General features: G+C 44.3%; 1 protein-coding gene across 1 annotated transcript in view; it reads left to right on the top strand.

Annotated features, from left to right (window-relative positions):
* The window catches only part of SPON1 (spondin 1), a 325,832-nt gene that overhangs the window by 178,109 nt on the left and 122,005 nt on the right, over positions 1–25,718 (top strand). The window contains exon 6 of the mRNA XM_002708823.5: positions 23,794–23,942. Within this exon, the coding sequence (XP_002708869.1) occupies positions 23,794–23,942 (149 nt within the window). The remainder of the gene's footprint in view (positions 1–23,793; positions 23,943–25,718) is intronic.

Genomic DNA, 25,718 nt, shown 5'->3' with positions numbered 1-25,718 from the left:
ATGATGGTTCCGTCCACGATGGCCACAGTCATGTCAATGTTTCTGCCTACACGATGCAGACTGGTGTGGACACCTGTGCATATCAGATGAATGAGGGATGAAAGGATGCATGGGTGGATGAACTGGGCCCCGGGGTCCATTCCATCCTTATAATGATATCAAGGAAATATCACACAGGACAGAGTCTAAACCCACTTTAAAGCGTACTTTAGTTAAATACATTCTCCTTCCTTTAATCTGTAAATCCTGGAAGAATGTCTCTTCCTCAGCCCTGCAGCTTACAATAATAATTAGCATCCTCAAGATACATAGGTATATTAGAAATAACATGGGCTCACTCAGGGCTAGCGCTGTGGCTCAGTAGGCTACGCCTCTGCCTGCTGTGCCGGCATCCCATGTGGTCGCCAGTTCGAGTCCCAGCTGCTCCACTTCCAACCGCGCTCCCTGCTATGGCCTGGGAAAGCAGTGGAGGATGAGCCAAGTGATTGGGCCCCTGCACCCATGTGGGAGACCTGGAGGAAGTTCCTGGCTTCAGATCAGCTCAGCTCTGGCCATTGTGGCCATTTGGGCTACAAGCGGATGGAAGACCTTTCTCTCTGTATCTCCCTTTATCTGTAACTCTACCTCACAAATAAATAAATAAATTTTAAAAAATGAAAAAGAAATTGGATCACTCCCCTGTAGGAAGAACACATCCTTTTCCTTACCTTCTATGGTCTGCGTCTGTTTTGCTTTGTTCCTGTCCTCTGTGATGGTTTTATGGCAGACTCAACAGAAAGGCATCAGAGTTGGTTGGAACACCATTCTATCCCCATTTCCAACACCATATCTGATATAGAGTTAGTGTTAAGTACATGTTACTCAATGGACATGCTACAAAAGTCTTAATTTTTAAGAAAATATTCTAACTACTTAAAATAATCCCAGGAAAGGTGAATGGCTATGTTATCAAGACCTTAAAAAGGTTACTCAGAATTGCACACAGAAAACTCCGCTGAAGCTAACACCATTTATGTGCTTAAGTTTTCCAAACAATGTCGAAAATATACCCTGAAGAATTGTTTATGCCAAATAAGACCGACTCTTCAGGATCATGACTGGAATTACTGCATGCTTTATGCCAGCCCCTTCATCCCTGCCAAACAGCCTCCCAATTTGCAAGGATTGTTGAGTTCCTCATTGGAAATTAAGCAGTAAAATGTTCCTTCAGTCCAACTTCCATGGGTCTTACTCCTCATTAGTCCTTACTTAAGCTATCCAGATCACAGCAGCATCTTAAGTCTGTTTTGAAATGTTTGTTTTGTTTGACAAAGTGATGTGAATTTTCAACCAAAGAGCATGAAAACATGTTAGTAGAACTGTGGTGTCTGAGTTCTGAACACATAACACCTGGAAAATGGCTCACACTACATTCTGTGCCACAGGCAGCAAAAGCCTCTGAGGTTATCTGTCAGTTATTTCTATTAGCCAGAGAGAAAACAGTTTCCTACCCTGCTGGCTGATGGGCCAAAACTTGCAGAAAAACAAAAAAATAGAAAAGCACGAATCTAGCAAAGTCTCAAATTGGCAACTCAAGGTCTTATATTGACTAGAATATTAATGATTGCAACTGGAGATTATATGCTTAGAAAATAACTCACAAAAACGGCATTTATAGCCCTAAGTACTCCTAAAAAGTGAACCTACTAAAGGCCTTCCACACTCAGTCTACTCTGAGTTTCAGAACTAGCAACTGTTCCTTGTTTGCAAAATTTTGCAAGAAATTAGCTACTCAGTACTGCCCCAACTCCAGCAAGGCCATCACATCTAAAGATTAATCAAACATGTAGTCTCCGCACTCAGACTGCTCTGTGCCTCCATTTTCTCCTCCCTGTTGAGTGTTAGGCCACTTAACCTGTCTGTGCCTCTGTTTTTTTATCTGTAAAATAGGGACAATAACAATGCTGACTTTACAGGACTGTTGTGAAGTTGAAATACAATACGATATGTATAGACCTCAGAAGAGTGCTTAGCATATATTAAGTATTAAATAATTGTTAGCTACAACACTTAAAAAAAAAGCAAACTTTAGGGCCCAGCACTGTGGTATAGTAGGCTAAGCCTCTGCCTGGCATGCCATATGGGTGCCAGTTCAAATCCCAGCTGCTCCTCTTCCAATACAGCTCTCTGCTATGTTCTGGAAAAGCAGTAGAACATGGTTCAGGCACTTGGGCCCTTGCACCACAAAGGAGACTGGAAGAAGCTCCTGGCTTTAGATTGGCCCAGCTTCTGCTATTGCAGCCATTTGGGGAGTGAACCAGCAGATGGAACACCTCTCTCTCTGTCTCTCCCTCTCTCTGTCTGTAACTCTACATATCAAATAAATAAAATCTCAAAAAAAATACTCTATTTGCAAAGCAGAGGGACAAAAAGAGATAGCTCCCTTCTGCTAGTTCATTCCCCAAATGCCCACAGCTGCTGAGTCTGGGTCTGGCCAGAGGCAGGAGTAGCAAACAGGGAGACAGTCCAGGTCTCCCACGTGGGTAGCTGGAACCCAATTACCTGAGCCATCGCTGCTGCCTCCCAAGGCCTGCTTTGGAAAGAAGCTGGAGTCAGAAGCTGCACCCAGGCACCTCAATGTGGGATGTAGGCATCCTAACCACCAGGCTGGACACCCACTCCTGTCACTTGCGAGTGTCTGTTTTTCTTACCTAGGATTTCTTACCCAAGGTCTGTTTCTTACCTTGCATCCTAGTCCCTGTAACTGGGTCTCCATCTGCATGCATTTGTTCATTCCATGGATACTTAAGAGGCTGCTACAAGGCCAACCTGTTGCCTTTTTCTTCAGTGAGGCCCCGGGTGGGTGTCCTGATTTGCCTCTCCAGAGATGAGGCCCCTCCCTAGTTCCTTCCAATTCTTCCAAGCCTTAAAATTCAGCCTCTTACGGTTGACAGAGCTGCCTGATACCTCGTGTCTCGCGGGTGCCATCTGCTTCTAACCCGTCACCTCTCTCGCCACCGGGGGGGTTCCAGGCCTTCCTGTTCATCTCTTCCGCCAGTCTTTGTGCTTGGTCTTTAAGCTCAGCTGCATGATCTGATCTTGATTCTGACAACACCCTTGAAATGTGTTCAAGCATTGAATAGACTATCCGATCTTTGTTTCACTCTCAGGGGAACGAGGAAGCCAGACTTTATCAAACCAAAGGAAATCCTGCTGCCCCTTTGCTGCAATCATTTTATCTGTAAGAAGCTCAAGAAAACACTAAGGAAATATCCCTCTAATTGTGAACTTTTCATCCAGACAAACACAAACTTACCTGCTTAGAAGTGCATAAACAGGACTCTTCCATTTTGCCAGAGCTCCAGGAACTAATAGGCCACCAGCTGCTACCTTGGGCTACAGGTTTCAGGATCTTTTTAAAGTGAAATTTTCCATCCTGATTATGCCCTTTCCAGAGTTCTGGGCGGCTATGGTGATGAGTGAGAGTGTGAGCTTGTTTTTGTGTTCTTAACTAATAAGGCTAAGATTCTGGCCTCCTTAGCTACAGAGCCCTGGACACTCACCAGTCAACCAACTTTCCTGGATGGACCTGCTGCATGTGGCCGCCAGAAAACAAGTCACCTCCTGATGTACTTGTAAAAGTACTGGGGGGATGCTAATATTCAAGACAAAGCAAATAAAGTTCTGATATTGCCAAAGCAGAAGGGACTTGCCCAGAGTTACAGTTCAGAAGGGGCAGAGCCCAGATTTCATCGCATCATCCTGGGTAAAAGTCTGAATTCTTCCACAAGACTCACAAGGCTCGCTGGTGAGTGGGCAGCCCAGCCCAGCCTGGTCATTTGCTGCATCCTGCTCCTTCTGGTCCCCAGACTGCACACGGGCTGTTCCATGTGCCACAGCACGCCGTGCAGCCCCTGGCCCCCTTCCCCAGCTGACTGCTGGCCACCCTTTTGTCCTCCGCATAAAACTCATTGCCTCAGAAAGCTTTTTCCAATTCCCTACCTCCAGCAGCTGTCCTCCTGTTTATTTTTTGTGACTGTGCTGTCACAACACTTTCCGGGCTACATTGCAATTGGCTGTCCTCGTGTTTAATCCTGCTGAGCTAAGAAGAGGGGAGAAAGGACAGGGCCCTTGTCTGGTCTGAATCCCCAGGTCCTGTGATGAGCACTTGTTGAATGAAGCAGACCCAGCTCTGTCTACTAGGCTGCCTTCTGCTGGGTGGATTCTCAGGATAAAGTACCAGCTTTGCAATTCCTAGTGAACAGTTCACTCCTCCTCCACAGTTCATGGCCTCTGACTTTTAAAGCATCCCAGGGTGACATCTGACCTCCCGCCTTGACCTCTCACAAGCTCATAGCCCAACCCTGTTGTTTTCCCATCATCATCCCTATTAAATGAGAATCAAATTTCTGGCTTCCATTCTGTGGAGCTCAAGCAGAGAGTAGGCCAGAGCAAGTCTTAAGAGACAGGGAAAGCAAAGAAACCCTGCTTCTACCTACATAGTTTCTTTTTGAAGTGTGAACTTTATATTGAACAATAATTTGCATACAGAAAAGTGGGTAAATTGTAAGCATACATCTCAAAGTACTGTGTGTGTGTGTGTGTGTGCACACATTCGTGTCACCAGCACAAAAGTCAGAAAGTGATCAGGACTCCATCCACACACCTTTGTCCCTTCCAGTCACCACCACTCCAGCAAAAGGCAACTTGGCTTCCATTGTAGATTCATTTTGCCCCGTCCACATGGGATGCCGGCTCCACAGGCAAGGGCTTAACTACTGTGCCACAGTGCCAGCCCCTCTTTTTTTTTTTTAAGATTTATTTATTTATTTGAAAGGCAGAGTTACAGAGAGGCAGAGGCAGAGAGAGAGAGAGGTCTCCCATCTGCTGGCTCACTCCCCAGTTGGCTGCAATGGCCAGGGCTGCGCTGATCCAAAGCCAGGAGCCAGGAGCTTCTTCCGGGTTTCCCATGTGGGTGCAGGGGCCCAAGAACTTGGGCCATCCTCTACTGCTTTCCCAGGCCACAGCAGAGAGCTGGATCGGAAGCAGAGCAGGCAGGTCGCAAACTGGCACCCATATGGGATGCCAGCGCTTCAGGCCGGGACATTAACCCACTGCACCGCAGCACCGACCCTGGCCCCATTTAGATAATCATAACATGCCTGTTCAGTTTTTTGATCATTTTTTTCTGTTGAGCTATTTGTGCTTTCTGTTGTGTGTTTGTGTTGTGCTTTTTTTCTTATTGATTTGCAGGGGTTCTTTATATAATGTAGATATTAATCTTTTGTCAATTATTAAACATTTGGAATTGAGAGCAGAGCCAGGGCTGAAACCCAGGCACTCTGATGCAGGATGCAAACATCCCAAACCTCATGGTAACCAGCATGCCAAACAGCCTTGATAATGTGGATGTTTTCTGAGGACAGGATGGCTTGTTCAGTTTTCAGAAGATTTATTCCTAGCTATTATATATTTAATGCTAATTTAAATAAAACTTTAAAAAATTTTTATTTTCTATTTCTTTGTCACCAATGCATAGAAACAAAATTGAATTATGTATTTTGGCTTAGTATCCAGAAACCTTGTTAAACTCACTTATTAATTCTATCAGTTTGTAGATGGATTATTTTGGAATTTTTACATACACGGTTATGTACACATATAATTTCTACTGCTTATGCCTGCTCTTTCTCTGTCTTGCCCTATTGCACTGGCTAGAGCCACCAGCAAAACGTTCAATAGAAATGGTAGTAGTGTGCATTCTTGTCTTGTTCCCAATTTTATGGGGAAAGCTTTTTATTTAATTTATACTGCAGCTTTTTTGGGGGCTATTTTTACTGAGTTAAGAAAGTTCCCTTCTATTCTTAATTTGCTGAGATTTTTTTAATCCTGAATAGATATTGAATGTAAGCACGTATTGCTTCTCTATGAAGATATTCATACAGTTTTTCCTTCTAATGCTGATGATTATATTCAGTTTTGAATTCTAAAACACTCTTGCATTCTGTAATAAATAGGATGCTTTTTCTGAACTAAACATACAGCTTGCTAATATTTTGTGTGGAGTCTCTGCATCTGTGATCCTGATGGATATTAAGGCTCTATCTTCACTTTTACCTTCAATTTTGAGATGGATTATTGTGCTCCTTCTGTCCTGTCGATGAACTCCGTTAAGTCGACTTAGCTCCTCTTATTGATTTAACTTTCCCCAGAGCCTCTAGCTTCTCTGTCATTGGCAGAATAAAATATTGTCCAAAGGAAACCAATCATGAGACAGATCCTGTGCACCCGCTCCCTGAGAATGTGTCCACTGACAAATTACAGATCCTCTGTGAGTTGTGTCTTTAATGAAATGGGACTGAGAAGTAAATTAGATAATGAATAAGCAAGCACCTGGTACAAACAGGTGCTCAGGGCCGGCGCCGCGGCTCACTAGGCTAATCCTCCGCCTAGCGGCGCCGGCACACCAGGTTCTAGTCCCGGTCGGGGCACCGGATTCTGTCCCGGTTGCCCCTCTTCCAGGCCAGCGCTCTGCTGTGGCCAAGGAGTGCAGTGGAGGATGGCCCAAGTACTTGGGCCCTGCACCCCATGGGAGACCAGGAAAAGCACCTGGCTCCTGGCTCCTGCCATCGGATTAGCGCGGTGCGCCGCAGCGCGCCGGCCGTGACGGCCATTGGAGGGTGAACCAACGGCAAAAGGAAGACCTTTCTCTCTGTCTCTCTCTCTCACTGTCCACTCTGCCTGTCAAAAAAAAAAAAAACAAAAAACAGACAAAAAAAACAAACAAACAAACAGGTGCTCAGTAATTTCTGCTTCCTGCTACCTCTTCTCTCTGCTGCTTAAACATTTTTCAAATATAGAAAAGTATTTGCTTATTTACAGGGCTTAGCTGACAAATTAAGATTCAAACCTGAAGAATGCACTAACGGGAGTAGAGAAGTTCACTCTTTTAGTACACTCTTAAAAAAAAAAAAAGCAAAGATATTTACTGTTCCTGCTAAGCGTTTAAATAGAAGCACCTAAATTTTTTAAATTAGATAAACAATGCTAGAATTTTTCATCCAAAGAGCTTCAGCTCCTTCCCAGGGTCTTCAAATTCAGGTGTTAATGGTACATTAAACATTTGCAAGTTGTCCAGGAATATAGCCTCTCGCATATATAACAAGGTTTATGTAGGAAAATCAGCTTGGGAGGACACTTACATAAAGCTCTTCTTTTTCTAGATACAATCCTGGTGTCACTGTCAGTGCACAATGAACTTTCAAATAGCCTCCACAGTAGAAGTGGGGATAAGAGTTTGCCAGTGTCTCGGTTATGTTCTTTGTCTCTGAAATGAGAATCAAATGATTGGCTTGGTTTTAGAGAAATCCAGATAGATCAAGATATCCAGATAATCTGATAAATCAGAAACAATGGGCTGGGAAAGCTGAGACCCAAGAAGCCTGAAATTTACGGACACAGAGAGCCAGGACCTTCAATGCCATCGGGGGTGCTGTAGAGGCACCTTCCTACTTCTCTCCCCTGCTACCCCCACCTCAAGCGCGGACTCTGGTGACAGCCATGGTGACATTAGAATGACCTCATAGCTGTATCTGGACTTGGCTCAAGCTGTGGATCCCCAGTAGATAGACAAGGCGGAGCCTACTCAGCCCTGCCACTTGCTGCACATCAATTCCTTATAGCAGCCTAGCAGGACCCCGTGAGAGTAGAATAATGCTAGCTGGCAGACGTGAGTACATGATGCAGGGAACGCACTCAGTAAGTGGTGGTTGCGATGATGATGATGACGATGACAATGAAGACAACGATGATGAAGACGGCATCCCTAGCTTTGGGTGGAGGGGTGGTGAAGGATCAGCTGTAGTTGGCTTGTGAGAACAGGAGGAGCAGTGCCTCTTGTCTCTTATCTGATCTCCATGGCTATTTTATGTGTCTCTGGGCCCTGGTCTCAGGTGGGGGACTCAGGTCTCTCAGTCTCTGAGGCAAAGACAGCTGGTGGTTTATGTAGAAGAGGGTAGAGGAGTGAAAAAGTAAGGAGAGCGGGATGAGGGAGGGAGAGTCAACCTGAGAGTGCATTGTTGTTGCTGTCAGTGTACCTCTGCAGAGCGTGCAGAAGGCCATCCAGAACCTTCCAGACTTGTCCACTGGCACCCACTCCTCATGGACCAGGTTGCCGGCAGGAGCACTGATTTCCTGCTCCACACCCAGGCTGACTGGATGGCTGACTGGACTCAGAACTTCAGGGATGGCCCTGAGGCAGCAAATGGAAAGAAGTGCCATCCACCTGTGGTGGACCCTCAGTGACAGCATGAATGTGTGCCCACACCTGCCATGTGGCTGAAGTCTGAGTTGGATGCAGGGTGTGTTGCACGGCACCAAGCGTAGCTGCGATGGGTCAGATCTGAGTTCAAGTGCAGATTCCAGAGCTGTTGGCCTGCTGCCGGTGATTCATGACTGTGACAGACTTCAGTCTCCAGTAGGGACTAGCACTTCCATCCCCTCTTCCCCAAAGTAACTGCCTGTGCAGTTGGTCCTTAGACAGTACTCAGACCTACCCCAGATTCTAGGACTGTGCTGTCCCAAATGACAGCCGCCAGACCCGAAAAGCTATTTAAGCTTAAATCAACTGCAATCAAATAAGATGAAAAATTCAGCTCCCCAGTAATCACCAATGGCAAGTGGCTACACAGTGGACAGTGGCGTATAGAACACTCCCATCTTCATAGAATGTTCAGTCAGTGCTGCTCTAGCATGAGTTAGCTTGGGTCCAAATCCTGGATCAGCACTCACTAGCTGGGTAGCCTTGGGAAAGTCATTTAATCTTTCTGTGCTTTGTCTTCCTAATCTGTAGAATGGGCTTGTTTTAAGGATTAAGTGAATAACAGTATATAAAGCACTGAGTAAACAGTCTCACTAAGTATGAACGGTTATTATTATTTCAGGTTTCCACAGCTATTCTATGTGAGGTAGGTAGTTCCCAAATATCCCTGGTAAATTCTGCTGTCCTCAAAGACTTTGCCACACCCTGCTGGACAGATTCTGCGCGTGCCATACGTTGCTCCTAATCCCTATCTGCCCTGGAGATATAAAATATTAATATTAAAAATGCTATATATTGAATTTTTTATGTACCAGAAACTATACTGTTTGTATATGGGTTTCCTTCTGTAACTGCCAAAATCGCCCCCAAAATAGATACTATTATTCCATTTCACAGATCAGAAAACTGAGCCCTAAAGAACACAAATAGCTCATTCAAGGTTAACCAGCAGAAACAGGAATGTAACAACCGCCTTAAACTGGCAAAATGCTCCCCTTTCCTTTTAAGAATTTGAAAAGAGAGATGAACTGGGACATAAAACAACATAGTTGAATCTTACAAGCAGTTGGCCAAGTTGAGGATGTCAGACTCAGAGGGCTACTTACTGTATGGATCCATTTGTATTATATTTATGCTATTCAGGAGAAGCAGAACTATAGGGAGAGAAATAGACGTGTGACATGCATGACACAGGGAACATGCATTTCATGCCAAGGACTAGCAGTGGTTGAATGATGCGGAGTACATATCAAAATTTGGGGAAGGTATAGAACGTATTCTAAATCTTGATTGTCATAATGCTACCTTATTGCCAGTATTTGTCAAAACTTCATTGACCTGCATCTTAAAAAGGGGGAATATTACTGAATTGAAACTATACTTTTTTTAAATGGGAACTAAGGCAGATAGTGATTTTTCTCTGACTGTTCCCACCCCCTCTCCCAGCAATTGTCCAACTGTGGGAATAGATGGGAGCAAAAGTGGAAGTTGTAGACTTGGTGGAGGTTTAGCTTAGGTCGGGGTTCAGGTTCAGACTGCAAGGAAAGTACTTCAAGAAAAGAAAGCTTAACGAGTGCGCTCAGATGGACTTTCCTGAAAAGCCTGGAGGTGCAGAAAAGGCAAAAGTTGGGCTTTTGTGAGAAAAGAGCATTGCTGGAAGCTTTGTTCACCCAGAATGAGAAAGCTTGCGCTCTTTACCCGAGGGGAGAAGCCCTCCCTGCAGAAGGGCATAGAGGTGCCCCGTAGCCCAGCTCTGCCCTTCCAGCCCCCGTCACTTCTCCAGGTAGATCCGAGTCTCCATCTGTTTTCATTTCTGTTTGGCCTGAAGAATTTCCTTTCATCCTTTACAAACTGTAGATGTACTGGTAATAAATTCATTTAGCCTTCATTTATTTAAAAATGTTTTATTTTATCCTTGTTTTTGAAGGACGTTTTTGCAAGATAGAGAATTCTAGGTTGACAGTTTTTATTTCTTTTAAAATTTCAGAGGTATCATTTCCTCGTCTTCTGCTTTGCCTTGTTTTTGAAGGAAGCAGTCATTCTTATCTTTGTTTCCCTAATTATAATGTGGCTTTTACTGCTTCTAGTTATTTAGCATTTTTCTCTTTGTTTCTAATTATCTCACTATCGTATGCTTAGGTGTCATTTCTTTGTTTTTATCCTCTTTGGGGTTTGTTGAGCTTTTTGGATCTGTAGGGTGATATTTTGCATCAAATTTGTGAATTTTGCAGACGTGATTTCTTAAATTATCTTTCTTGCTCAATCTCTCTATCCTCTCCTTCTTGGACTCCAGTTACCTCTGTTGAAATTATTTATTTTTGTTCCATAGGTCACTGAGACTCTAGCTTCTTTTTTCTTTTTTCTTCTGGGTTTCATTGTGAATTGTTTCTAACGCACTATCATCCAGTTTACTGATCTTCTTCTTTGCTGTGTCCTAATACAGATATATTTTTCAGTTCTAGAATTTCCATTTGAACTCTTAAAAATAGCTTGCATTTCTCTGCCAAGATCACATCTCTTCATTTATTATGTCTATCTCTCATTTAAATCCTTGAACATATTGATAATGGCTGTCTTAAAGTTCTTGTATTTAATTCCAACTTGTCAGTCATTTCAAGAACTCCTTCTTCTGACTGGTTGTCCCCTGGTTTGGGTCATATCTTCCTGCTTCTATACATGCCCACTACTTTTTTATTTCATGATTGACATTGTAAATGCTACATCATTCAATTTCTGGATTTTTTTTATCTTTTTATTTTTTATTTTTTTTTAACTTTTATTTAATGAATATAAATTTCCAAAGTACAGCTTATGGATTACAATGGCTTCCCCCCCATAACGTCCCTCCCACCCACAACCCTCTCCTTTCCCACTCCCTCTCCCCTTCCATCTTTTTATTTTTTTAAAAGCGTGGGGTTTTGATCTGGCAGATGGTTAATTTACTGCTGGGTCTGCTTGATTCCCTTTGAATACTTATCTTCTAAGCTTTAGAATACACCTAAAGTAGACCTTTTTCTATGACTGAATTAGTTGAACTGCTAAGTGGTGGCTTTTCTAGCCCTCAGTTAATTGTCCGGAGTGGTCAGCCAGGTAGCTCTAATAGGGATGGCTGGCAGTGCCGTGCGCTCTGTAGTGTGTGACCTCTGGAGTCTCTACTCAGCTCTTAGTTTCACTGAAGCTATCCTCTGCCAGGCCTGTGGAGTTTCAGCTTGTCCGTGCACAGATGAGAGTTTGGTCAAAAAGTTCAGGGAATTCCTATGCATATTTCTGAAGCTCCTGCTCTGTGCAGCTCCCTTTCCTTGGCATAACAGCTGCACATCCTATCCGCTTCAAACGTCCCTTTCTGTCTCCTTAGCTGAGCCGGTTTGCTATGCTCTGCTCTGCTACACCTTCCTGCGCCACAAACTGGGAAGTTTCTCTGCAGAAGCCAGGGCAAAAGTGGGTTCACCTCTTGTGTTTCCCTTCTCTCAGGATCGGTTTTATAGCATCTGAACACTGGAGCGTCATATACTTTTTCCTGGTTACTTATGACTGGAGGATTAGCCTGATGCCATTTAATCCTTTGGTCAGAAGCAGAGAACAAGTGCAGATATGCAGATTTGAGGGTTGTCTGCAGATAGGACTATTGTATTCTCTTTTCTACATCATATTACCTTCAAGATAAAATTAGAAAGTTAAGACATTCATATTGGGACTAGCATCGTGGTGCAGAGGGCTAAGCCATTATTTGCGACACCAGGATCTCATATCGTAGTGCCAATTTGAGTCCCAGCTTCACTACTTCTGATCCAGCTTCTTCCTTCTGTACCTGGGAAGGCAGCAGAAGATGGACCAAGTACTTGGGTCCCTGCCATCCATGTGGCAGATGTAGTTTTTGGTGTTGGCTTGGCCCAGGCTTGGCTGTTGCAACCATTTGGGAAGTAAACCACTGGATGGAAGATTAATCAATCTGTGTGTGTGGGGGGGGGGAGTGTTTTCCTGGGTGTCTCTCCCTCCCTCTCTCTCTCTGTTGCTCTGTCTTACAAATAAATAAATAAATGTTTTTTAAAAGACATTCACATCACTTCATAATCTGCCTGGATGCTATTCTCATCATTGATCATCTATTCTTCATACGTATACATGTGTGTTCATGCGCACGTACACAAGCAATCTACTGTGACCTACTCACGATTTTTCAAGTATGTCTACCTCTATTCTCCTACCTGTTTTTCCTTTCAAAAAAACAAATCCCCCTTCCCCAACTCCCCGTCTGCCTTGCCAACTCCCATTCAGTTTTGGCTCAGCAGCCATCTCCTCCAGGAGGGTTTCTTTGGTATCTGGGCTAAGTGTCCCCTATTCCCCTATTTCATGCTTTAATGTTCTGTATTTGCCTTGAACAAAGTTGCATCATGCACCCTTCATTGTAATTGCTTGTTAGGACTTGCTTTTTAAGCCTTTCTCCTCTTCCTCCAGACTGAACTTCTCAAGGACCAAATCTGACTCATCTTCGAGGTTTGATGGCCTTGCACAGGTTTTGGCAAAAGGCAAACAGTAAATATTTTAAGGTTTGCAGGCCAAATGGCCTCTTGTAACTGCTCAAATCTGCCACTGGAGCATGGAAGCAGCCATAAACAGTATATAGATAGCAAGTGAGGACAAAACTTTGTTGGAAGAAAAATGAGCAGCTGTAGCTTGCTGGTCCCTGGCCTAGCGCATAATATAAGCCCAGGAAATTTTCCCTGAGTTAATTAATAGAATGGAATAGAATCTCACTTTTGGAGATTCAGAGAAGATGGAAAAGAACATAATTAATATCATAAGTGCTAGGGTATTTCCAGGAATGGAAAAAATAACACTTCTCTTGAAAGCTTAGGGTAGCCAAAAAGTATGGCTGATGAAGAAGGCAGAAAGATAGAAAACTGAGGAATGCGTGACCTAATTGAAAAACATCCCTCTGTGCAGGATTTTTTCCAAGAGGACAAACCGGAATGGGATCCTGAAAAACAGAGTGGCTGGGTCAGAGTGAGTTCCTGAAGCAGCCAAGAGTAGGAAGAGCCAAAGGACTTCTGCCCAGATTTCCTGGCCAGTTGCTGCAAGTACGGACTGTGTCCTGAGAAGCACCAAGGGGCAAACCACCCCCAACCCCGCCAGAAGCCAAGTTCTAGAGCCAAATCCAAAGTGTCGGAAACCAGGCATATCCTGGGACTAGCATGACAAGGACAAGAGGGAAATGGGAGCCAAGACAACTTCCATGAATAGAGCTGGCATGTCCACAGTACTTTGCTGTTGGTCACCAGCCACATGGTGCATGGATGGGTCTGTGAATGAATTGACCTTGCTTGTTTGAGAAGATTTAAGTGTCAAGGTCATCTACTAAGCAATAAAGAGGAGGGGAAGCTAGAATTAAAAAATTAGAGGAATTCTATTTCTCATAACTACTACAACAAATTCTATAAGGGCCCAACTAGGGCACAAAGATTTGCTGAGAATATTATGGGTGAGGCCAAGGTTAGATAAAAGGAAGTTAAAATAATCCACTCTCTAGGGCTGCAGGATGTCGTCCAGTGAGGCACCATGAGTGAACGTCAAGGAAATTAAAGGGCAGCTTCCTGCAGAATTGAGATTGGTAAAGGAATGCAGCCACTAGCCAGGAAATCTGGGCAGTTACTGAATACCTCCTGTATTGGGCAGGGTCCTCCAAAGAAACAGAAGCAGTAGCATGTAGATATAAAGAGATTTATTATAAGGAATTATAAACCTGACTATGGAGACTGAGACATCCCATGATATGCAGTGGGAGACCCAGGAAAGCCAATGATGTAGTTCCAGTCTGAGAACCAGCATTGCTATAGTGTAGTTCTAGTCTGAAGGCCAACAGGCTGAAGACCCAAGAAGAGCCAGTGTTTCACTTTGAGTCCACAGACAGGGGGAAAAAAACTTTTTTTCAGCTTGAAAGCAGTTAGGCAGAAGGAATTCCCTCTTCTTAGAAGAAGTCAACCTTGGTGTGTGTTTGGGTATTCTACTGGCTGTATTGGCCCACTCACATTAGGGAGGACATCTGCTTTACTCTGTTTACTGAGTCCATGCTGATCTCATCCGGAACACCTTCACAGACACAGCAGAACAGTGTTTGAGCAACTGTTGTAGCCCAACCACGTTGATGAGTAAAATTAGCCATCACACTTGCCACGTGAAGACCCTGAAAATCCAGCTGCCATGCCGTTTGACTCTTGCGACAGCAGACGTAAGGACCAACACGGTTCTTCTTTGGTCACTGCTGACCTTTCAGACATCCTGTGGGCACTAGTAATCTAGCGCCACTTAAGACAACAGAACCGTGTCTGGAAGGAGGCTACTGCACATACGTTCAGGATATCTCCTTGGAGTGATGTTTTGTGCAGATGCCCCTGATTGGCCATCAGTAACTCAAATTCACATGTGTAACAATTTCTTTCTCCCAGCTTTCTACCTGCCTCTGTCCCATGTAAGCCTCATCCAGTTTATCAGGAATAAACACCTAGATCCAGATTTGGATAGGCCACATGAACAGCAAGGGATGTGCTAAACCAAAGAGCTGTGCCCTTATCTGAGAGCTGAAGGAGTTAGCAAGATAATCATTGCTTCTCTGCCTCTGCCCCTTAAGATTGAGGCCCCAGTGTTTCACCAAGGATCCCAGAGGTGGTGTCCCCAAGTATCCCTCAAGGCCACAGACATTGACCTTACCCTGTTTTTCCCATGCTTCCTCCTACCTGGGTCCTCTTTCTCCTCCCTTAATTCTTAGAAGGTGGTGGGGCCCATACTAAGGGTCCTTCTCACCCAGACAACCAGGGCCTGCTTATCATCTGCAGGTCCCAGACCCCTGAGTCTCATTTAGAGCCTTCCTGGCCATTATTTTCAGGTTCAAGTTGTTTCTGACATTCTTGTCATCTCCACCCACTCACTCAAAGTCAAATTGCCACCTAGTCTCCTAATCAGAGTTTCTTTGGTTATCATGCCTTTGAGAAATTCGTCTGGCTTTGCCCTGCCCTAGTTAGATTTCATTTTATTACCTGACATTTATTTAGTCTATTTTATGTGACAGTCAGTAGTCATTATTTCATGAAATTCAGCCGAAGAGTGACATTAGGAGGAGGGTCAGATCACTATCCCTACTTTACAGATGAATAGATTGAGGTTGAAAGTGATTATTTCACTTGTTCAACCTAGAGAGTTTCAGATCTGAGACTAGAATATGCATTGAGCAATCTAAACAGTTTTAACTGGTTCTCCAAACTTCCTCCCAAGGGCTGTCCATTCTCCTGTCTTACACTCCTGACTCCTTGTCCATATTTGCTCTGCCAGTGGCCCAAATAAGACCCTACACAATTTGTTAAAACACCTCCCATCTGACTGCCTTGCTCTTGCCCTTGCTCTATAATCATCTGTTTCTCATTACTGTAATGAAATACATAAGGAGGTTACTTTGTCAAGAAAAGAGATTCAGTTAGCTCACAACATTGGAGCTGGAAGTCCAGAGTTTATTGAATGTCCCTATGTGTCCAGCCTCTGGTGTGGGCCTAATGACAGACGTTCTCATAGTGGGAGTGCATGCAGAACAATAGATGTTATCTCCAGACAGGGATCCAGCGAGAGGGGAGGGACCAGGTTTACTCCTTTTATAACTCAGGGTTCCACAAGAATGACTTTAATTCATTGAAAAGGCAATGACACCCATGACCTAATAATGTCCCACTAGGCCTCGCTTCTTTTTTTTTTTTCAACTTTTATTTAATAAATATAAATTTCCAAAGTACAACCTCTTTTTATTCCCCTCACTTTGATTCTCTTCCTTTTTGTATGTTTAACTTAGAAGCCTTCTAAGATTTTCTCCTTCTCCAAGGCCAGTGGCTTTCAAGTTTCCCCTCCCCACCCCCACCACCAGGGCCCCTAAACACTCTCATAAATTACTATGACCTTTTATTTTTCCATTTTAAAATTTTTCATTTATTTATTTTTTCTTTTCTTTAATAAATATAAATTTCCAAAGTACAACTTTTGAATTATAGCAGCTTTTCCCCCATAACCTCCATCCCACCCGCAACCATCCCATCTCCCACTCCCTCTCCCATCCCATTTTTCATCATGATTCATTTTCAATTATCTTACATACAGAAGATCAACTTACTAAGTAAAGATTTCAACAAACTGCACCCACAAAGACACACAAAGTATAGCGTACTGTTTGATTAGTAGTTTTACTGTTAATTCACATTAAGAACAGAGGTCCTACATGGGGAGCAGGTGCACAGTGACTCCTGTTGTTGATTTAACAATTGACATTCTTATTTATGACATCAGTAATCACCCAAGGCTCTTGTCATGAGCTGCCAAAGCCATGGAAGCCTCTTGAATTCACCAACCCCAATCTTATTTGGACAAGGTCATAGTCAAAGTAGAAGTTCTCTCCTCCCTTCAGAGAAAGGTCCTGCCTTCTTTGATGGCCCATTCTTTCTGCTGGGATCTCACTCACAGAGATCTTTCATTTAGGTCCTTTTTTTTTTTTTTTTCTTTTTTTGGCCACAGTGTCTTGGCTTTCTATGACTGCAAAACTCTCAAGGGCTTTTCAGCCAGATCCGAATGCCTTAAGGGCTGATTCTGAGGCCAGAGTGCTGTTTAGGACATCTGCCATTCTATGAGTCTGCTGTGTACTTTGCTTCCCATGTTAGATCAATCTCTCCTTTTTAATTCTATCAATTATGATTTGCAAACTCTGGTCTTATTTATGTAATCCCTTACACACTTAATCCTATCTTTTTGTTCAATTATGAACTTAAACTGATCACTTTAACAAGTAAAATGGCATTGGTACATGCCACCTTGATGGGATTGAATTGTAATCCCCTGGCACATTTCTAGCTCTACCATTAGGGGTAAGTCTGAGTGAGCATGTACCAAACTGTACATCTCCTCCCTCTCTTATTCCCACTCTTATATTTAACAGAGATGACTTTTCAGTTAAATTTAAATGACTAAGAATAATTGTGTGTTAATTAAAGAGTTCTACCAATGGTATTAAGTAGGACAAAAAAAAAAAAAAAAACACTAAGGCCGGCGCCATGGCTCAATAGGCTAATCCTCCACCTTGCGGCGCCGGCACACCGGGTTCTAGTCCCGGTCGGGGCGCCGGATTCTGTCCCAGTTGCCCCTCTTCCAGGCCAGCTCTCTGCTATGGCCAGGGAGTGCAGTGGAGGATGGCCCAGGTGCTTGGGCCCTGCACCCCATGGGAGACCAGGAAAAGCACCTGGATCCTGGCTCCTGCCATCGGATCAGCGCTGTGCGCCGGCTGCAGCGGCGGCCATTGGAGGGTGAACCAACGGCAAAGGAAGACCTTTCTCTCTCTGTCTCTCTCTCACTGTCCACTCTGCCTGTCAAAAATAAAAATAAAAATAAATAAATAAAAAAACACTAAAAGGAATAAAATAATAAGTTGTTCCTCGACAGTCAGGACAAGGGCTGATCAAGACATTGTTTCTCATAGCGTCCATTTCAATTCAACAGGTGTCCTTTTAGGTGCTCAGTTAGTTGTCACCGATCACAGAGAACATATGATATTTGTCCCTTTGGGACTGGCTTACTTCACGCAGCATAATGTTTTCCAGATTCTTCCATTTTGTTGCAAATGACCGGATTTCATTTTTTTTATTGCTGTATAGTATTTTATAGAGTACATATCCCATAATTTCTTTACCCAGTCTTGTGTTAATGGGCATTTAGGTTGATTCCATGACTTAGCTATTGTGAACTGAGTTGCAATAAACATTGAGGTGCAGACAGCTCTTTTATTTGCCAATTTAAATTCCTTTGGGTAAATTCCAAGGAGTGGAATTGGCTTGGTTGTATGGTAGGGCTAATTTCAGGTTTCTGAGCAATCTCCAAACTGTCTTCCATAGTGGCTTTACCAGTTTGCATTCTATCCAACAGTGGATTAGTGTACCTTTTTCCCCACATCCTCTAGGCCCCGCTTCTTAAAAGTTCACGCCAACTACCCATGTTACCACACTAGGGACCAAGCTTCTAAAATATGCATCCTTGATTGATGAACCACATCTCAACCTAGCACTCCCCCTTCCTACCACTGAACATGTCGTGCTGGAGATATGGTACAATATGGTGAAGAATAGCTGTGCTCTGGCACTAGACAGATCTAGCTTTGAGTCCCAGTATCTTCACTCACCTTCTTCTGTGATTTTGGGTTAAATCTCTTAACCTCCCTAAGTTTCTTCATGGGAAAATAAGAATTCTGAAACCATCTGTTTGAAAAGATTTTTCAAGTGTTTAATAAGCTAGTATAGGTCAGGTCTTTGGCACAGTGCCTGGTATATGATGAAGGCTCAACACATGTTAACATAACACAGGATGTAGTACTGACATATTGTTATGTCATTCTTCATAGACGTAATTTTCCATCAAGTTTCCCCCTTTCCTGCCATCAACAGCCAGATGGGCTCTCAATGCCCTCCACAACTGAACCTGACTTTCTGTTTCAACCTCTCTGTATCTTCTAATACTCCAACCACAAAAGTAGTCTTTGGTTTTTTTTTAGAGATTTAGTTTTTATTTATTTGAAAGGCAGAGAGGAGAGAGCAGAGAGAGAGATTGATTCCATCTGCTGATTCACTCCCCAAATGGCCCTTGGGCTGAGCCAGGCTGCAGCTAGTAGCCTTGAGCTTCTGAGTCTCACACATGTGACAGGGGCCCAAGTACTTGGGCCATGTTCTGTTGCCTTCCCAGGCACATTAGCAGGGAGCTGGATCAGAAGAGGAGCAGCCAGCACATGAACTGGGCATTGCAGGCAGAGGCTTAATCTGCTACACAACAATGCCAGCCCCTGACAAAAGTGGTCTTTTTCCTCTCCTGACTTCTCAATGGGATGTAAGGAAAAGAGCAGGTGTTCTAGAGTCATGTGGGCCAGGGGTGGAACCACAGCTTTGCTCCTTCCTAGCTCTGTGAGCTTAGGCAGATCCCCGAAGCTCTCTGGGACTCAACTTCCTCCTCTGTAATGAAAGGAGAAAGTGAGGATTATGTGTAAGAAAACACCATTCTAACACCTAACAGATATTCGTTCCTCTATCCATGTCGTTAATAGAATCCCTGTTCCTGTGATCCTGCCCATCCTCCTACCCGGCGCGCTGTCCTCCTTCCTACATCTCTAAGGGTCTCAGAGCTCTCCTGCCCATGGGGAAGTCTCCTTGCTCCTCCACCTTCTTTGGTTTCTCCCTGTAGTGCTTTATGTCTGAAATGATACTGAGACCTTTGTTTATACAATTCCTTACAGCTTTCATAGTTCTTTTTAAAGCCTCCCTAGTTGGGCAAGTTGCCCAACTCTGCAAGAGTCCAGCCTAGTGATTATTACCCACATTTTTAAAAGAAGGAAACTGAGGCTCTGACTGATTCAAAGATATAACTGGGGTGTCCGGCCCAAGAGCGTTAGCTTCTGGTCACCGTGCCTTTCTCCTCTGTGCCATTGGCACCTGAGTGGTTGCCAATAATCTAACATTGATGCCCTTTCTAATACTGCATTCCATGGATGCCTACCTTCCCCCACCCCCAACCCCCAGGAAACTGTATGTAGTCCCTCCCTCTTTGCAGATACCTATTATTTGATCAATGTCATGAAATGTGTTTACATTTGAATTCATGTGTTATGCCACAAGTCCATTGTAGGAAACTAGCAACCATATTGGCTGGAATGTTGAACTGGTCCAGTGACATTTGATTTAAGAGTAACACCCTACTCTCAAGGTACCTACTCTCTATATTCATTCCCTTTGTTGATTCCTTAGATCTGGGGAATTTAGAGAAGGCTACTCTATCTCCTGTGCTGTATGTTCTAATGCTATAACAACCCTGACCAAGCTCAATTGTAATTACTCTGCTTATCCATGTGTCTCTTACCCCCAGAATGCAAGTCCTTTCAGAAAAATTGTCATATACTGTTCCAGCCAGGGTCCAGGGCCCGTTGCCACACTTGGCACATAGTCAATGGAAGTTAAATGAATAAACAAAAATATCCATCTGGGGCCATCCCGTAATCCCCTTATGACTGTGTTTATTCCTATTCTATTTTATATTTCATATTATGCATAATACTTGTATCTTATAGCTTATACTGCATTAAGGGTAGATTTCATGTTTTACTCATTTTTATTTGCTCTCTAACAACCATGAAGAAGGAAATTATAATTATTGTCTGTTGTGTACCAGGAGTGATTTCACATATATTATCTCATTTTGAAAATAATCTAATTCTCATAAGAGATCGATCAGGTAGGCATTATTATTCCTGAATTACAGAGAAAGGTGCTGTGACTCAGGGAAATAAAGCAATTGAATTTGACCAAGTTTGCATAGCTAGTAATTGGCAATACTAGGATTTGAGTTTCTGTCTGCTGGCTCCAAGATCAATGCCTTTCTCTTTGTTGTTATGTTTTGTTTTCTAACAGTGTGTGAGATAGTGAACTGCTTTAGCCTAGTAGGTGTCGGGAACATTGCTGAACTGAGACTTGGATTTAATCACATTGAATCAAATCGGTGCAAGCCTGTTCTCAAGCACTTCTTTTAAAAATAGACGGCAAAGAAGGAAGACCTTTCTCTCTGTCTCTCTCTCTCACTGTCCACTCTGCCTGTCCAAAAAAAAAATAGATTTATTTATTTGGGGCCGGTGTTATGGGATAGCAGGTAAAGCCACCGCCTGAGACACCAGCATCCCATATGGTGCCAGTGTGAGTCCTGGCTGCTCCATGTCCAACCCAGCTCCCTGTTAATGTGCCTGGGAAAGCAGTGGAGGATGGCCCAAGCACTCTGCACCCATGTGGGAGATCTGGAGGAAGATCTCCAGATCTCCCGGCTTCAGTCTGGCCCATCCCCTGTGGTTGCAGCCATCTCAGGAGTGAACCCACTGGATGGAAGATTGATCTCTCTCTCCCTCCCTACCCCTCCCAGTCTCTGTAATTCTTTCAAATAAATAAATAAATAATTTTTTAAAAAAAGATGTATTTATTTGAAAATCCGAGTTACGAGGAGAGAGAGAGAGAGAGAGATTGATTGATTGATTGATTCTATCTACTGGTTCACTCCCCAGATGGCCTTAACAGCAGGTGATGGGCTTGCCTGAAGCCAGCCAGGGGCCAGGATTTTTCTTCTGGGTCTCCCACGTGGGTGCAGGAGCCCAAGTACTTGGGTCATCTTTCACTGCTTTGCCAGGTGCATTAGCAGGGAGCTGAATCAGAAGTGAAGCGTCTGGGACTTGAACAAGTGCCGTGTTCTCAAACATTATGCTATCTCTATCTCATTTGATTGTTTGGATGAAGTGCTCTGGAGCTTTGCCGTGTGTCATGCACAGCACCAGGTGCCAGGGATGCTGTGCTGCAGACAGGGAACTTACAGTCCAGTGGGACAACAGACAGTAACGACGACGATAAACGTGCTCTGTGCTATGGGGAAACAAAAGACAAGTGCTCAGGTTGACCTGGAGTGATCGTTGGTGAATAAATTTTGAAAGAGAAATGAGAGTTGGCCAGCCCAAGCAAGAAGAGAGCCTAGAGGGAACAGCATGTGCTAAACCATGGAGGTACAGACTTGTGTGTAAGGCAGACCTGGAGCAATTTCAGTGGAACAGTTTAGGGGGGCATGGGAGGGGCACCGAGAGAAGCTAAAGCTGGTCTCTCTTGTGTTCACATCATGGACCAAAGACCAAAACTGCCTCTCAGCTCTTGCTCCTAAAAAAGCACACTCGTGGCTTAGATGACATTGAGGACATTCTTCCCACCCAGGAAGTGAGTTACAGAGATAGCTGGCAGCATCCCCATCCGTCTTCCCTAGGTGTATGAGAGACAGACATGGAGTTTGCAGGTCCTTAATGTGTAGGAAATAATGATTAAGCAATTGAGCAGACCTACACAGAGATGTCATCTGCCTAAGGTGGGGCGTGGCTGCCCTCAGCAGCCCAAGAGGCTGCAGACTGGCTTTATGCTTTGTGCTCCTGAGCAGGGGGCTCTAGGCCAGCAGTGGCAGGTGTAAACAAGAGCAGGGGCTATTCTGAATCAGGTTGTTAAGCGGTAGGGTGGAGTGAAGGGTTCTGCCCATGCTGGATCACAGAGTGGTAGACTAAAAATGTCAGTTGGGTTCACCCAGTTCAACTTTTCTTTGATATGCATAAAGGATCCCTCAACTTGATACTTTGTGGAGCCAAAGGATGACTGAGAAATGGGCCAGCCTATGGACTAGATGTAACTTACTAATAAATATACAGTCACGTAACAATGGAGATATATTCCCGTAAATGAGTCATTAGGCAATTTTGGCTTTGTGCAGACATCACAAAGTGCACTCACTCACACCAAGGATGGTTATGACCTCACTAGGTGACATAATCTTATGGGAACACTATCACATATGCAGTCCACTTTTGACCCAACTGTTACCCAGTACACGACTGTATCTGCAAATGTAATCATCACATACAAAAGCAAATCTTGCCCAGTACTGATGTTGACACCAGTGCCCTCTTTGCCCCTTCCTTAGGGACTCTGGTAAAATCATCAGGTCTCCTTCTGTCTTGGTCCCTCCCAGGTCTGTTTGCCCATGCTCTTGTGTTGTGCATTGATTACCTCCTGCATCCCAGTCCTGTCATCTTCCCACAGGTCTTTGCCAAGCCCCTGTGGACTGGTCACTTCCGCATGTCCAAACTAGCTATCCCATCCTTTAAACGTGGGTAGCCTGCCAGCCGGCTCCAGCTCCCCGTACTGGAAGGCACCTAGCACTCAGCTGCAGACAGCTGTGTTTATTCCTGAACACTGCCCTAGGCTGCTCCACACGCAGCCTTTGTCTTTAGTTCTTTGCTTAGCTCCTCAGCTTACCACTCCAGTTTTACTCCCTCCATTACATTCTTCACATCCGCATGATCTATCTAAAATTCAAATGCGATCCTGTCACTTCCCTGCTTAGAACCCTTCAGTGGTTTTCAGATCCTTTCAAATGACATCCAAACTCCTGAAGCATTTCGAGCAAGGCCACCTGTGAGCAGACTCCTTCCTACCTCCCTGGCATCAGCTTCTAACTCTGCTTCTGACAGGTTGTGACACAGCAATGCTGAATTGCTTATGACTCTCCCAACACGCAGTGTTACTTAATGTTTCTGAGTCTGCCAGAAATAGCCTGTCCTCTCTCTCTCCTCCTTACAAATCTGATCAACTTTTAAAATGCTCTCAACTGTTCCCTTCCCAGACAGAAGGCTTCCCTGGGCTGCCTGCCTTATTCTGGCATCTGCTGTTGACCAGTCTGCCTAATCCCCAGACCTGCCCACTTACAGGGACTATGTCTTATCATTGAGTGGCACTGGGCCTACCACACAGTTGGTGCTTAGTCAGCACTGGTTGAATCATCGTCCAACTACATCTCCTCTGTGTCATTTAAAGAACTCACATCTCTGCCGCACAGCCACGCTGATAACTACATCTTATTGGCTTTCCTAGGTCGGGCCAATCACTGGTCTGCGATCATTGGTGGATCCCACTCCAAGAATTATGTGCTGTGGGAGTATGGAGGCTATGCCAGTGAAGGTGTCAAACAAGTTGCAGAACTGGGTTCCCCAGTGAAAATGGAGGAAGAAATTCGACAACAGGTAAGAAAAAAAAAATTTACACAATGGTCAAAAGCCAGAAATGCAAAAACAAAGTATTCCTTAGACTTCTTTCCCAGGAGTTTGAAATTTGCATGCAATAGAATGTGCTGGAAGAAATCTATTTGCTAGGTTTGGGGGTGGGGATGCGACTGCTTTCTGTTAAGCAGAAGAGAGAGGTACAGACGCCCTTTCTGCCACCTCAGGTTCTCCCCGATTGCTTTCATGTTTCCTTCAGCTTGTGCTGAGCACTACTGCAGTGGCCACATTGTTGGGATGCCGTGTCTCTGGTCTCCTGAGAGTCAAAGCGATGATTAATGTTTTCTTACTGTGATCCTTGAGAGGGATGGATGGCTTGGGTGATGTTCCAACTTTCTCAGCCAAATTGCTATTTCTGAAAATAAATGCTTGTGCGTTGGCACGTGTTTTTTGCTACTGTGTCTTGAGATGCTTGATAAATTAGCTGGTCCTTAGTCACAACCATCATGTCCTGAAGCATCCTCTGTGTCCCACGATGTATGAGCCCAGTTGTCATCCTACTATCTAGGCCTCCTTTATCTCAGACCACTGAGAGAGGTGGTCTGAAAAACCCACAGTTCTGGTCCAATTAATTTGACTGACAGTGCCATTGTCCCTCTTCAAAAGCCAGTCTGGTCAATGCCAGAGAGTGGCTGGAGAGAAGATCTTGGAAGAAGAGTGGTGGCTTTTCAAAGAGCAGTGGTTTACTGTGGAGAGGGGATGGTGCAGCTTTAACCACCACCAACCACAAAAGCCCACATGGCCTGAGAGAGCTCAGTGAGCAGCCACATGTCACCGCCCACCAGGTGATCTGTGAGAAGCAAGGATGGAGCCCGCCATGCTCGGGCCGTGGTCATTTCCCACCACCCACGCCGCTGAGAGACTGCTGGCTTCCTTTTGTGTATGCGCTCAGAGGCTTGAGCACCGCAGGGGGCTGAGACACCCAGTGCTTGCCCTTGAAGCCTACCATCTGGGCTCCATGCTGCTGCCTCGAACCCCAACTTGAATGCAACAAAGGTCACTCGAACTCCCACTATAATCCTCCGAGAAATCCTTCTGGACGAGAGTTGGGGAAATGCCCAAAAATGAGCTTGTGTTTCTTATTAATTTGATTTAAAGTTTTTTCTCTCAGAAAAAAAAAATGTTTGACCAGATGTTTTAAGATTGCGTGCTATTCATCACTTGTGTAACTGTCTAACTACTCTGCGTTGTCTGACTCTGGCGGCCATGCCTTGTAACTGGCATCCGTCTCCGGCTGTAGCAAAGTCTTGGAGGGCTCTGTGTTGGTGCTGGTCCCTCTGGCCTGCCGGGGGGGGGGGGGGGGTGTACTGTCTGGGAGCCTGAGGGTCTGTATTCTTGGTTCTCAAGCAAGGAATTATTTCCCAAGGGCTTGTCAAGCTCTGTGGTAGGGGATGTTGAAAACCATTTGTTGTAAACAATAGTTGAAATATTAGTTTGCAAATAAATTAGATCAAGGTCAAGGCCATCGTCCTAGCAATGCCATTCTCACTTGCTGGCTTTCTGGAAAGGACGGGAAGCATACAGGAAGCCAACAAAGCTGGGACTATATTATCCCAGGGGACATTTTCTATCAAGCGTCATAGCAGTGAAAAAGTTGAAATTTGTGCATGAGAACCCCAGTGTGAGAATCTCCCTCTCAATAAAATGTTCTTTGCTTGGTATTTTCCTAGCCAGCATTTCTAGACTGGGCTTCTAGGATATATTTAAATGGGTACTGCACGTGGAAATGAGCCTATCTCC

Source organism: Oryctolagus cuniculus, chromosome 1, assembly GCF_964237555.1.
Source record: "Oryctolagus cuniculus chromosome 1, mOryCun1.1, whole genome shotgun sequence".
Taxonomy (NCBI): Eukaryota; Metazoa; Chordata; class Mammalia; order Lagomorpha; family Leporidae; genus Oryctolagus; species Oryctolagus cuniculus.
This window is presented reverse-complemented; position numbering and strand designations above follow the sequence as displayed.